A 13,638-nucleotide genomic window follows, 5' to 3' on the forward strand; every position below is an offset into this window, starting at 1 on the left:
CTGTATGGGACTCGCTGCACTTCCTGGACTTGGGTGGCTATTTCCTTTCCCATGTTAGGGAAGTTTTCGATTATAATCTCTTCAAATATTTTCTCTGGTCCTTTCTCTCTCTCTTCTCCTTCTGGGACCCCTATAATGTGAATGTTGTTGCGTTTAATGTTGTCCCAGAGGTCTCTTAGGCTGTCTTCATTTCTTTTCATTCTTTTTTCTTTAGTCTGTTCCGCAGCAGTGAATTCCACCATTCTGTCTTCCAGGTCACTAATCCGTTCTTCTGCCTCAGTTATTCTGCTATTGATTCCTTCTAGTGTAGTTTTCACTTCGGTTATTGTACTGTTCATCTCTGTTTGTTTGTTCTTTAATTCTTCTAGGTCTTTGTTAAACATTTCTTGCATCTTCTCGATCTTTGCCTCCATTCTTATTCCGAGGTCCTGGATCACCTTCACTATCATTATTCTGAATTCTTTTTCTGGAAGGTTGCCTATCTCCACTTCATTTAGTTGTTTTTCTGGGGTTTTATCTTGTTCCTTCATGTGGTACATAGCCTTCTGCCTTTTCATCTTGTCTATCTTTCTGTGAATGTGGTTTTTGTTCCTGACTTTCATATTTTACATTGTGTACATTTCAAATACAACATAACTAAAGAAGATTAACTCAGTATATCTCCTTATCTACTACTTCACTTGGAATATTAATATTGAATGTGTATATTCACGCCATGACCTGTTTTAGAATAATACCTTTCATGCCTATTATGTCATTAGGAATAGTATATAAAATATTCTATATTGTATATAGCTATAGACTATCCACACAAATGAGGATTTATATGGCTAGGGAAGATACATTATATGAACTGGTAAGCATAGACAGATGTTCCCTGCAATCACTGAGCCATGTGGTTTGGAGCAAGCCCTAGTAGCATAGATCTAAACCACCATGGGCTCACAGATTGGAGAAAAGTCCATTGTGGAGTAAACACTCATTTATCAGCAAGTGTGTGTAGTGCAGGATATGTGACAGACATTTTATCTGGAAATCTAGCCTTGGCCTAAAGCCCCAACACAATTTTAGAACTCACTAGGTACTCTGAACTGAAAATAACAAATCCAAAGCCTAAGAACCAATTAAAATACAAACCAAACAACCTACCTCCTAAAATTAGGAAAAGTACTGCTTTAGACTTGCTCTTTAGTTTCCCATGTCCAACTTGATATTAGCCTCCTAGAACCATAAAGAAAAAATGGTTTTGAAATCATATTTGGGCCTAAATCATAACTTTGCCATATTTTGGTTTTTTGAATTTGGATGATACCTAATTATTTTAGGTTCAGCTTTCTCATTTGTAAATCTAACTTCCTCATTGAGAAAGAAAAATGAAATAACTAATTTAAACTACTTTAGGATTCTAAAAGGCTATGCAACTGTGTTTCTGTTCTTGATGAAGTTGGTTTTGATGGTGAGGGGTTGACAGGGTTACCACCTTATTCATAATCAATAGAATCAAGAGATTAGAAGAAAAAGAAAATGTTACAACAGCAGCATGAAAGAGGAGGCTGGTGTGGCAGGCTTTTTTTCCATTCAATAAGTGACTAACAAAGGCAATTACATTAGAAATAATATTAATATGGGATTTGTATACTAAATCAATCCACCTTCTAGGCAGCCATCCTAGTTAACAAGTGAACCTAGCCCTTCTTCCCAGATGTGTAATTCATAAAACATGTCAATCCCATAGGAAACAGTTAACCAAGCCATGTGCCCATTCTTGTATATGTCAAACAACAACAAAAAACACAAAATCACTAAATTGATGGTCTGAAGATTATGTTTCTAATAACTACAGAAAAATGCTAACACAAGTTCAGCTCTTGTCAAGCCATTGGTTCAAAGGCATAACAGATTATATAAAAGGAGGAGAAAAGAGGCTAACTTAGAATATTATAAATGACACTAGACTAGCTGTCAGTAACCAGAATTCAAAGGCTAGCTCTTCCATGAATGAACTGTTTTACTTCGTATAAGCCACTTTGCTTGGCTGGGCTTCTGCAGTTACAAATGCATTCTCTGGTTTATTTATTCGACAAATGTTTCTTGATCACATACTAAGTACCAAGCACTGCTTTAGTTGCTAGTGATTCAATAGTGAGCAAATACAGATATAGTTCCTACCCTCATGGAGTTACTAAAACTTGTTTCACTTTGTAAATCAACTATACCTCAATTAAAACAAAAACAAAAACCTGTTTCACTGGATTATTGTGAGAATGAAACAAGTTAATATACTTAAAATATTTTGTTGTAATGTACTACAGGTAAAATCCAAATGCCTCAGTGCCCACCACTCTCTAATTTATTTAGGTTTTGAAGCACTTAGAAAAGTATAGAGAATAACATAAACCCTTATGTACCATCCTCCAGCTCTAGTCAATCTTGCCATTTTTGCCTCGTTTTGTTTCTTTGTTTGGTTTAGCTCTCCTCTCCCTCTACTGTTTCCCAATCTTATTTCCCTTCCTTCTTCCCTACATGTAGCTACTATCCTGAATGTTGTGTTTAACATTTCTATGTAGTTTTTAAAAAATAGTTACTACATAAATTAGTGCCTTATGGTAGCATTGTGTATTTTGGAATTCCATTTAAATTGTATTACACTGTACATATCATTCACCAGTTTATTTTTCATTAAAAATTTTATTGGAGATTTAAAAAAATATTATCATAGTATTAGTTCATTCATTTTCAGTGCTATAGACAAAGGACTGGCAAACTTTTTCCATAAAGGGCCAGATAGAAAATATTTTAGGCTTTTTGGGCCATATTGGCTTTGCAGCAACTACTCTGTGTTTTGACACAAAAGTAGACATACACGACACATAACAAATGAGGATGGCCATGTTCCAATAAAACTTTATCTACCAAAACAGGCAGCTGTGGATGGTAGTTTGCCAACCTCAGCTGCTGAGCAGTAGTTCTCAACCTTGACAGTACATTAGTGTTACCTGGAGAGCCTTTTAAAAATACCCATGCTAGGTACTGAGACTAGATTGGTTAAATCAAATCTCTGAAGGTGGCCCCTGGCACTGCTGGCTCCCCCCCTCCCTTTTTCTCAAGAACTTCCAAGGTGCTATTAAAAATTTTTACAACTGATACGATAATCTAAATTACTATAGAAATCAATATATAGATTCAAATATTAAAAATGTATTTCACTTTTGTCCTCTATACTATAGAATTATGTAAAACTGCTTGTTAGTAATATAAATTATAATGTGTATCATTCATCAAATCATTCTAGTTATTTCCAAATCACTTACTGAATTTTACAAATTGCCATTACAATCTTTTATTTTACATAGGTGTCCCTTGCTGAATGATACCCCTCTCTTAGCCATGACTTGACATAGGAAACTATATCAAACTGTTTCAATAAACTCTGCACTAAATTGAGAGTAATTAGGCAAATTACAGTCTCAGAACATAAAGAAGTTCTCTTAATATTGCTACCAAGCAAGGGCTCGCTGCCAGACATGCATAGAAGTCAATACTATTGCACCGGCCTTTAAGAAAAGAAAGAGCTTTACTGCAAGGTCGACCGGCAAGACAGGAGGCAGGGCTCAACTTTTTTGAATTATGGAGGACAGACTGGTATGTACAACTGCTGGCAGGGCAGGTTTCCACTGGAGAGCTTTACACTTGGCCATAGATGGTAAGGTATGTAATGGTGGGTTTCAGCATCCGATCTTCCTGGACAACGGACCCCTTGTTTCTGAAAGGGTTCCAGTGTTCAGGTTCCAAGGGGAGGAGATGTAGGTTCTGAGTGTTATTTGAGGGGGCTTTCCTTCTCTGCACATGCCCAGGTTACATGACTTGCAGTTTTGGCTCTGCTGTATCTGCAGGACAACTAAACATCCTTTTTATCAACAGAGAAGGACCAGTTTGAGCTGGTCCTGCGGTTATAATATTAATAATTTTAATTGTTAAAATATTGACCTATATTAATTTTTTTTCCAATTCTCATATTACTGTCTAAGATTTTTACATAGTTATTAACTCTATTATCTCTTACAGGATTATCATACTTAATTCGGTTAAACCTAATCCTACAATCCAGAAGAAAAGAAGCACAACATTGCAATGATTATGTCTGGCTCTGTGTCTAGGCTTCCTGGGTTCAAATACCAACTCTTCAACTTAAGTTTTGAATATCTTGTTTATGTTTTAGTATTACCATTTGTAAAATGAGAGTGATAGTGATAATTCTATGACCCAAGTGTGATTCTATGACCCAAATGTGTTAATATATGTTTATAGTGACGCCTGACACAGAGCAAGCAGTATATAATTTAGTTCTCATTTTTACTATAAAAACAAATGTTGTGTGCCTGTGATGGAGGGTGTAAAAATGGTTTTAACAAAGTCATCCTATTAAATAGAACTGAAAATAAATAGGGTAATAAAAAGGGCATCCTCTGGCTCCAAACCACCCATGTAGGTCTGCTTATCCTCTGTGGCCTTGTGTCTGTCATGGAATGTCTGTCTCCTATGCTGGAAGAACTTGCAGCACCTGAGCAGGGACAAAAGTGGCCTCCATTACTGCTATTAACTGATTTCTCTGTTTCTTCATAGCTTTCTCAAAGTCCTAAGGAGATTACAATTCCCACAAGTGACCATTCAAAGGTGAATCCAAAGGCGAGTCAGCCTGCAGCAGGTGGCCACAGCATTGGGGAGGGAGTCAGACTGGTGCTGAGCATTTGTCCCCAAGAATACAAGGGCTGCTCCAGTGGGACAGAAGTCCATTTTGGCCTGGAGAACATTGTATATTGGGTGCTAGCACATGGGAGCCATAGCAACCTGGCTTATAAACCTGTAGGCTGGCAGGTACCTGCACATACTTCCAGTGGTACCCACGTTGACCTCCACCACAACAAGGACCAGGTGATAGGCTCAGGCAAAGAATAGGCCAGTCCTTTGGGGGTTCTCTGGGACATCCAATGGCAGTGCCTGGGAAGCAGGATTTGGCAGATGGGCAGGACCCAACTAATCAAAATAGACATCATTCACAGGGCTGGAACAAGGTCCTGGAAGCCTCTCTCTGTGCCAGGAATTAACCTTTTAGTTGTTAGAGTCTATAGAGATGGGAGGGAGGGTCCTAAGGGACACTCCAAGGGCTTGGAACAACAAGTATGTTGTTTACCAATCAGTATGAAAGTATCCCAGTATCTGAACAACAGTAAATGCCATAGTTGTGTGACTTTTTATATATTAGATATAACAGATACCTTTATTTTGCTCTCACTGCTGAACAATGTTTTAGCTCAGTATTGGTTTATTTTCTCTCAGCACTTTGAGTATATTACTCCATGGTCTTCTGGTTTTTCTTGTTGCATTGAGAAGTCTTTTGAGGATCATCACTCCTATAAATGCAATATGTTTCTTTTTTGGGGTCCTTTTTAAGATCTTTATGACTTGGGTGTTTTTCAGTTTTCATATGATGTGTCTAGATATGGATTTATTTTCCTCAGGAATTGTATTTTCTGAATCTGAAGATTCATTTCTCATCAAGTATTGATGATACTTCAGATATTATCTCTTTGAGTATTTCCAAACCCTATTCTTTCTTGCTTCTCCTTCTGGAACTCCTATTATACCTGTCTATTCTATATACTACTCTATTAACCTCTTTTTCATATTTCCATCTTTATGTACTAGACCCTGGGCAACTCCCTCAGAATTTTTTACTAGTTCATAAGTTCTCTTTTTAAAAAATATTTATTTGTACCAAGGTAATAAAGTATCAAAGAGGCAACCACTTTAAATTTTTTTTACTGATTCCTTTAGTTATGACTTTCGTATCCCTAAATAACATGCTTTTATTGCTAGTTCTTGATTTTTCAGATTTAAGTATTGTATCTGTTATCTATTGCTGCATAACAAACCACCCCAAAATGCAGTGACTTAAAACAATTTATTATCTCTCACAATTCTGTAAGGTGACAGGGTGGTTCTTCTTCATATGATATCAACTAAGATACCGGACAACTAGAAGGCTTAGATGACCTTACTCACGTAGCTGGCAATTTGTTCTGGCTGTCAGATGGAAGCTTAGCTGGAGCTGTGGGCAGAGCACTTCAGCTCTCCTTCACATGGTCTAACATGGCAGCTGAATTCTCAGACTCAATTATTAGGTACATGCACAAGTTAGGATTGTTATGTCTTCTTGATAATTCAACTTTATCATAATAAAACATCCCTCTTTACCACTGGTAATGTTCCTTGTATTGATGTCCAATTTGTCTCACATGAACATAATCATACCAGCTCTATGATTTAGTGTTTGTATAGTTAACTTACTTTATCCTTATTTTTAATCTATCTATGTTTTCATATTAAAAGTGCATCTCTTGTGAACAACATATAGTGGGATCTTTTTTTTTAATCCAGTCTGCAAAAAAAATTCTTACCTTTGAATTGATGTGTTTAGCCCATTTACAGTAATTATTCATATGGTTGGTTCTACCATCTTGTCATTTGTCTTTCATTTGTCCCATCAATTCTTGTTTTTTTTCTTATTTACTGCACTCTTTTGGATTGAGTCCTTTGTCTGTTTATTTCCTTGCTTTTAATATTGCCTTTTACCTCTTCCATTGGCTTTACAGCTATAACTATTTGGGGGTGTGTGTGTGTGTGTGTGTGTGTTTGTGTGTATTTCCTTTATTGTGTGTCTTCTAGTGATTGCCTTAGGGCAGCAGTTCTCAATAAGGGGCAATATTGTTTCCCAGGAGACACTGGCAATAACTGAAGAAATTTTGGTTGTCACACTGGGAAACATGGATACAACACATCTGGTGGCTAGAGGCCAATGATGCTGCTAAGCATCCTGTACAGGTGGTACAGGACAGACCCCATGACAAAGAATTATCTGGTCCAATATGCCAATAATGCTGAGATTAAGAAATCCTGCTTTAGGAATTATTATATGAGTCTTTAATTTACCATAGAAATTGAAATTATATTAAACCACTTCTCTGCTAATAGAAGAATTTTACAACCGTGTATTTCCATTTAACCTCTCCATTCCTTTGTGCTACTGTTATATATTTTACTTGTACATGCTACGACTCCCACAATACATTGTTGTTCTTTTTGCTTTGTAAGGTCAATTTTCCTTTTAAAATTTTAAAGAAAAAAAAAACCAGTGGCTTATATTTATCCACATTTCTAGCACTCTTCATTCTTTCTTATAAATCTGCATGTCCATCTGGTATCATTCTCATGCAGCCTGATGAACTTTCTTTAGCATTTTTTGTAATAAAAATCTGTTGCATTAAAAATTCTGTTTGTGTTTATCAGAAGATGTCTTTATTTTGCCGTCATTGTTGAAGGATATTTTCCCTAAATATAGACTTCTAAGTTGACAGTTGTTTTTTTCTTTCTTTCAGTCCTTTAAAGATATTCCGTTGTGGCTTGCATTTGTTCTGATAAGTCAGATGGAGTTCTTACTGTTACTCTCCTATAATGAGTCTTTTTTTCCCCAATGCTTTTTTTTTTTTTTTAGATTTTCTTTTTATCTTTAATTTTCAGCAATTTGACCAGGATATGCGTAGATGTGGATTCTTTGTATTTATCCTGTGTAGGGTTTGTTAAGTTCTTCTGGCTATGTGGTTTGATGTTTTTGATCAAGTGTAAATAATTTTTTGCTATTATTTCTTCTTCATATACTTTTTGGTACCCAATTCTCCTTCCCCCTCTTTTGGAACTCAAGCACAAATAGGTTGAACCACCTGATATTATCTCATAGGCTGTTGACAACCTGACTTTTTTTCCAAATCTGTTTTTCTCTCTGGATTAATTTCTTTTTCACTATTTTCAAGTTCACTAATCCTTTCTCCTGCACTATCAAATCTGCTGTTAAGAGTAACTGATACTTTTTAAAATTTTTTCTGGTATTGTATTTTTCAATATAATTTTTAGTTCTAAAATTTATTTTCCTTTTGATGTTTTTCTTTCCTGAAATACTACATATCTTCACGTATTATATCCATGCTTTCTTGTATATGCTTTCATATATTTATAACAGTTGTGTTAAAGTTCCTGTCTGTAGAGTCGAAGAGGTGGGTCATCTCTAAGTCTACTTTTATTGACTATTTTTCTTGATTATAGTTCCATTTTCCTGCTTATTTTCATGCCCATTAAAAAAAATTTACAGATATTTATGTAAAACAGCAATGAAAACAAAAATGTAATTTGTTTCATTTTGATTATTCCCAGAGAGTGTAAGCCCTTTCCTCAGTTAGGGTGAGGGTGATTATTCAGATTATTCCAAAAGTTATGTTGAACAGAGTCAAGCCACACTTTTTTTTTTTAGCTTTAATTCACCCATAATTAGCCCAACTCCAAACACATTAACTCTATGTCTTTCTTTTTTTTTTTAAAGTATTTGAGTTGGGAGGAGGTTGGGTACTTTCAGATAATTTTGGCTCATTTTTAGATTCAACTCTGATAAGGCCCAGAACTCCAAACATTGTGAGGATGTAGAGGAGTATATTTTTTATATCTATTTTCCAGGCTTTATTCCTTATTGCTGCTTTCTTGGCAATATTTGGGTGTAAGTGGTATGTGGAGAGGGGAGATTTGTCAAGGTGGGTAATTTATTTTCAAATTTGGAGCTTATTCCAGTTATCTATTGCTCCATCACACATTACCCCAAATTTAGCAGTTTAAACATTTGAAACAAAGACATTTGAACTGAAATAAAACAATAAAATTTGAAATAAGATCATTTTATTATGTTCAGGGATCATGTGAATCAGGCTGGGAGTAAGCTGCCTCCAGGGAGTAGGAATCTTCTAGAGGTGGCTCCAATCACATGCTTGTGGGTTGATCCTGACTGTTGGCTGCAAACTCAGCTTGGGATGATCCAGAACACCTCCACATGACCTTTCCTCACACCACAGCAGCTTTAGACTTCTTACATTGCAGTTGGGGTTGCAAAGTCATGCATCCCGAGAGGTCCAGCTAGAAGCTATAACACCTTTTATGACTTAGCCTCAGAATTCACATATCATTATTTTCATCATTGTCACAAACTTGACCAGATTCAAGGGAGGGACCATGAACACTACGACTCCGTGGAAGTAATGTCATTGTCACATTGTAGGAAAGATTCTGTAGGATGGAAGATACTGTTGAGGACATTTTTGGAAAACTCAATCTACTATAGTCTTCTTCCAAATTCCCACAAGCCCACATTACTGTCAAAATCTTGGTTGGTTTCTTCTCATCTCCATCTTTGACAAGCTAATTCTCCATCTGCCTGTATTTAGACCAGGTGCCTACTCCCAAGAGGGGAATTGCTGAGGCTTTCTGTTCATTTATGAATGCCTCATTTCTCTTTGAAAAGCAGTTCCTCAGGGTTTTCTTTCATTCTTCATTCCTCACTGACCTCACTGAAAAATATGATTTTAACTTTGTTGAGGTTTTTCTTGTTGTTACCATTTGTCTTTCAAGTACTTCTACATCTTAACTGAAAGCAGAAATCTCTCCTTAGTGTTTGATTTTAATATCTTCATTTTTCATTTCTATTAGTTGTTTTAATTAACTATTCTCTTGTATTTCCATGCTTTCTTTTTTATGACATTAACTATTTTAAACATACTTATTTTAGAGTATCTATCTGCTTGCTTTATTACATTTATTCTATAAAATGCATGGGATTTTTTTTCCTCTGCTATCCTTGTGTCATGCCTACGTCATGGTAGTTTGTAATATGTGATCGCAGGTTCATTTTCAGTGTGGTTTTATATCCACGGGAGTCCTGTGCAACCTAGATGGAAGTTATATCCCTCCCTCAGACCAAATATGTTTTTGCTTTGCAAAAAATCTCAAGGGCATCACTGCATCAGAACCACTTTTATGTTAATTTCTTGGCCTGGCATTTCAAAACTCTGAGGTTACTGTAAATTCCAACTCCTTAAGTAGAAAGAAGACAGACCTTGGTTTTTTTTTTCCTAACCCAGATCACATCAATATTAAAAAGCTTCCTTTATATCTCCCACCTTTCTTTGCCCTGTTTTTTGATGCTACAACTCAATTGTGCAGACTACCTTTCTCCTTTGCTGGCAGGCTCTATGCTGGAATCTTCCAATAAGGGTGCTAGAGGGACACTGCAAGGCTGGAAGAAGCAATTCACGCTTTTTCTGCTGTTCTGTTCTCCATATGGTGGCAAGCAGATCAGCAGGAAGGAATTCTGGCAGTGATTACCACAGTGGCCACAGCCCTCTACTTCAGTGGTGAATGCCCCCTAGCCTACAGAACTGGGTTCACCAGCAGACAGCTTTCCATCTAGCTTCTCAGTTACCACCGTGATAGGCAGCATGTTTCTATGGCATCTACACTGTCTTCTCAGAGGTGTGAATGTCTAGTATGTAGGGCCTTCCTCTAAATGTCTAAATTTCTTCTCTCCTTACTTTTCCTCAGTCCCGGGCTGGTGGCAGCTCCCTGCAGTAGCTACATCTGTTAGACCTTCAAGTTTCTTCTAGCATTAACCACTACTTACCTACTTAATGATTCCTTGTGTTAAATTTTCCCTGCTCAAATTACTAGTACACAGTTTCTGAACAGGCAAGAGAGATCTGGGACAAACTCTACCCAGTGGAAGCACTTCATATTAATCACATAACTGTTATTAATCCCTCTCTTTGTGAAATGTAAATGTTGAATGAGCAAAGAAGGAAGGAAATCACTCAGTGTGCATTGTACTCAGTGGTACTGACCAACTAATGAAGCTCATCACACACCCAAAAGTCAGAATAAACGGGTCACTGGTGATTCAGCCAAGAGTTAAGTAATTTCCCCTTCTACTTTCCCTTTTATCTTTAAGCCCATCTTTGCATCCCTTTGTTCTTGGAAAATCACTTAAATGGTCCATTTAGCTATTTAGTTATGCAAATGTAAAGTAAAAGACCACTGCAGAAATAAAGTCATTTGAGAAGAGTGATTTTAAGGAGCTAAACCCCTCTGTAAGATAATGCAAAGGCTGTCTGCATTGTAGGCAGAGTTGTTTCACTTGGACTTTTTTTTGGAGAAATGTTTGCTTTTTAAGTATGAACTTAAGCTGTGACATGCCTGCAAAACGTTAGGACTCATTTTTATGGAAATATGCTCTTTTCAAGCCACTGTTGAGCGTTCAGAAGCTGAAACTAGGTTTAGTGCACCTAAATTTTCACTTCATAATGAAGGTAAATATGTACAAAAGAACTAGGCAATGCTGGGTTAAGTTAAACCTGGATTGGACTATTGGTCTTTTTACACAGTTAAGAATTAATAACAAGACTTTAGGAAACATAATGATACTGGATTATTGTGTTATGGTGAGATTGTGAGCTCCCAAGACAAACACTCCTAGCTGGTAGGGGATGAGGTCTCCCTGTAAGTCAGTGGATATTCTGACTTTCAATCATCCTGGAAAGATCATAGGACAGATAAGGCCTGAGAGTTTGAGAACTCATTCCCACGTAGGCCACACTTGCTTAGAGCCTGATCTCAAGTAGTAATGTGGGGTATGTCTGAATGCATGCCTAAGAAGTGCAATTTTGAAAAAGCTAAGTTTTTTCATGGGATGCCAAGGATGTAGCTACAAAGGAAAGAATAACTTGTTGATGAAAATCTCCTTTGGTCTGTGGATAATAATAACAGCTAATATTTATATTACATTTATGGTATTACAGATAATTACAGCATAATTACAGAGTACACGATTGGAATTATATGTGTAATTATATTATTCTAAGCACTTACTTTTATATTACTAAGCATTTGATTAAATTCTTAATCATTTATACTGACAACAATCCCATAAGGTAAATTTCATTATTATCTCCATGTTGTAGTGGTCATATCTAGTATCCTGTGTAAATTTGGTAATTCAAACAATGCTCCAATGAATTAAAAGGATGCATTTACATCGATAAACTCAGTGGACCAGTGTGGCAATGGGGAGCACAGAATTCTTCCCCAGCAGGGAACCCCTAACCCCCAAAACAGCACGATGGTAGCAACCAATCTCAAAAGAACAAAAAGTGATTAACAGTCAATACAGAGGGAGTTCTGAGCAAAGAGAGATTCCAATTTGGAACCACTAATCCAAAAGACAGTTCAAGGTACAGACTGCATCCTGATTGACTCCAGAGCATCTGTAAGAAAAACTCTTGCTTTGACTTCAGGATAAACTACGAGAGAGAAAGGAACTTTGAAAGGGATGGGGAAGATGGAGAAAGGTCCTATTACCTGGAAGGTGGGCACATGGGGTCTCTCTAGAAGGCTGACATTAAGTGCCCATCATTGTAAATAATCTATTTGTGTCTCTTACTGGTTAACTGAATATTCTGCCTGGGCAACTGCCATATAAATGAATTCTTTAGCTGTGATACACTTGTCTATTGTCTTTACTGATTTCATACCCATGCCCAAATGTAGGGTTGGGAAAGTGATACTGTATCCATTCAGTATAATTTCCTACAGATTCATTTAAGGTGTGTGTATCAGTAATATGTTCCCTTTTGTTGCTGACTAGTATTCCATAGAATAGAAATTCCAACTGGAATAGAAATTCCAGTTGCTTTAAACATGTAGAGTTAAAATTTAAAGACTATTTCACAAATATATTTGCTTGATTTCAGGGGCTGAAACGGGAAAAGAAAATACAGTCACTATTCAGGAAGTCATTCAGTCATTCCGCCAACATTCACTGATGGCAGACTATTGGGCCAAATATATCCCTATACACTTGATTACAAAAAAAGACTAAGACCAAAATAAAATCAAAATTAGTGAAGTAGCAGGGCTAAGGTTGAAACCCAGGTCGGAATAGAATTCAGGAAGCAAGAAAATGAGTAGGTCAAAGAATATGTTATCATTAATAACAATTTTCTAAAATGTAAAAATATTCATAAAAATTGGCATGTCTGGTTAGTTAGTAATTAAAGTATCCTATCCACTAGACCAGGCGTTTACTAAGCCATGACTTACACCCGATTTTAAGGCCAACCACAGAAAAAAAACTAGTTTTAAAGGAGCACTTGAGGAGGGTGCCACAAACCAAGTCGCATCAGAGTAGCTGTCTCTTCCCATCTACTACTGTTCTGGGAAGCACGCTTGGACTAGCAAGGCTGGTGTCCCTGAAAAACCTTAGCCCTCTAACATATTTCCTCTGGACCCCAACTGCTCCTCCGAAATTATTTGACAGTTTGATTCTAAACAGAACAAATAAGGCCAGTAGGGCACTGTTTATAAACTTCCCTACAATGTTGACAGTATGGAGACTGAAACGCAAACTAGAGACCAGAGAGAAAAAATTCTTAGTGCTTCAAAACAACCACAGTCAGTTCCCTGACTCTATTTGCCACTTATGGTGTAATACAAACAAAACCTAAGCACACACCTCACAGAGAAGTGCCCCCTTCACACCTGATGACTCCTGGCCCGGGGCTCTAGGTAAGCCGCTCACCAGGCTTTGGTACAAAGTTCGAAAACTGAGCCTTGATAGTGTGACACCGGAGACGCTCGGGACCCAGAGGCGGGAAACTGCAAGGAAAAAAGATTTCCTAGTCAGGTCAAGGTCCAACAAAACAAACACCCACACCC

The 13,638-nt window shown here is 37.0% G+C and overlaps 1 protein-coding gene across 12 annotated transcripts in view; it reads right to left on the reverse strand.

The window, feature by feature from the left end:
* LOC309627594 (uncharacterized protein) overlaps positions 1-13,638 on the reverse strand; it is a 694,978-nt gene that overhangs the window by 675,969 nt on the left and 5,371 nt on the right. For 4 of the 12 annotated variants that reach the window (XM_082389733.1, XM_082389729.1, XM_082389730.1 and 1 more), the window contains exons 2-3: positions 13,436-13,578; positions 1,150-1,221 (exon numbers count right to left, since the gene is read on the reverse strand). Coding sequence is in view for 8 of the 12 variants with exons in the window: in XM_082389729.1 (XP_082245855.1) it covers positions 1,189-1,221; positions 13,436-13,578 (176 nt within the window). In the remaining 4 variants the exon portion in view is untranslated. Of the gene's footprint in view, positions 1-1,149; positions 1,222-8,756; positions 12,678-13,435; positions 13,579-13,638 lie in introns of those variants that run through there. The other 8 variants (XR_014243833.1, XR_014243835.1, XM_082389728.1 and 5 more) reach the window with 6 other exon arrangements.

The sequence above is a fragment of the Balaenoptera borealis genome (assembly GCF_965194805.1).
Source record: "Balaenoptera borealis genome assembly, chromosome: 4".
Classification (NCBI taxonomy): Eukaryota; Metazoa; Chordata; class Mammalia; order Artiodactyla; family Balaenopteridae; genus Balaenoptera; species Balaenoptera borealis.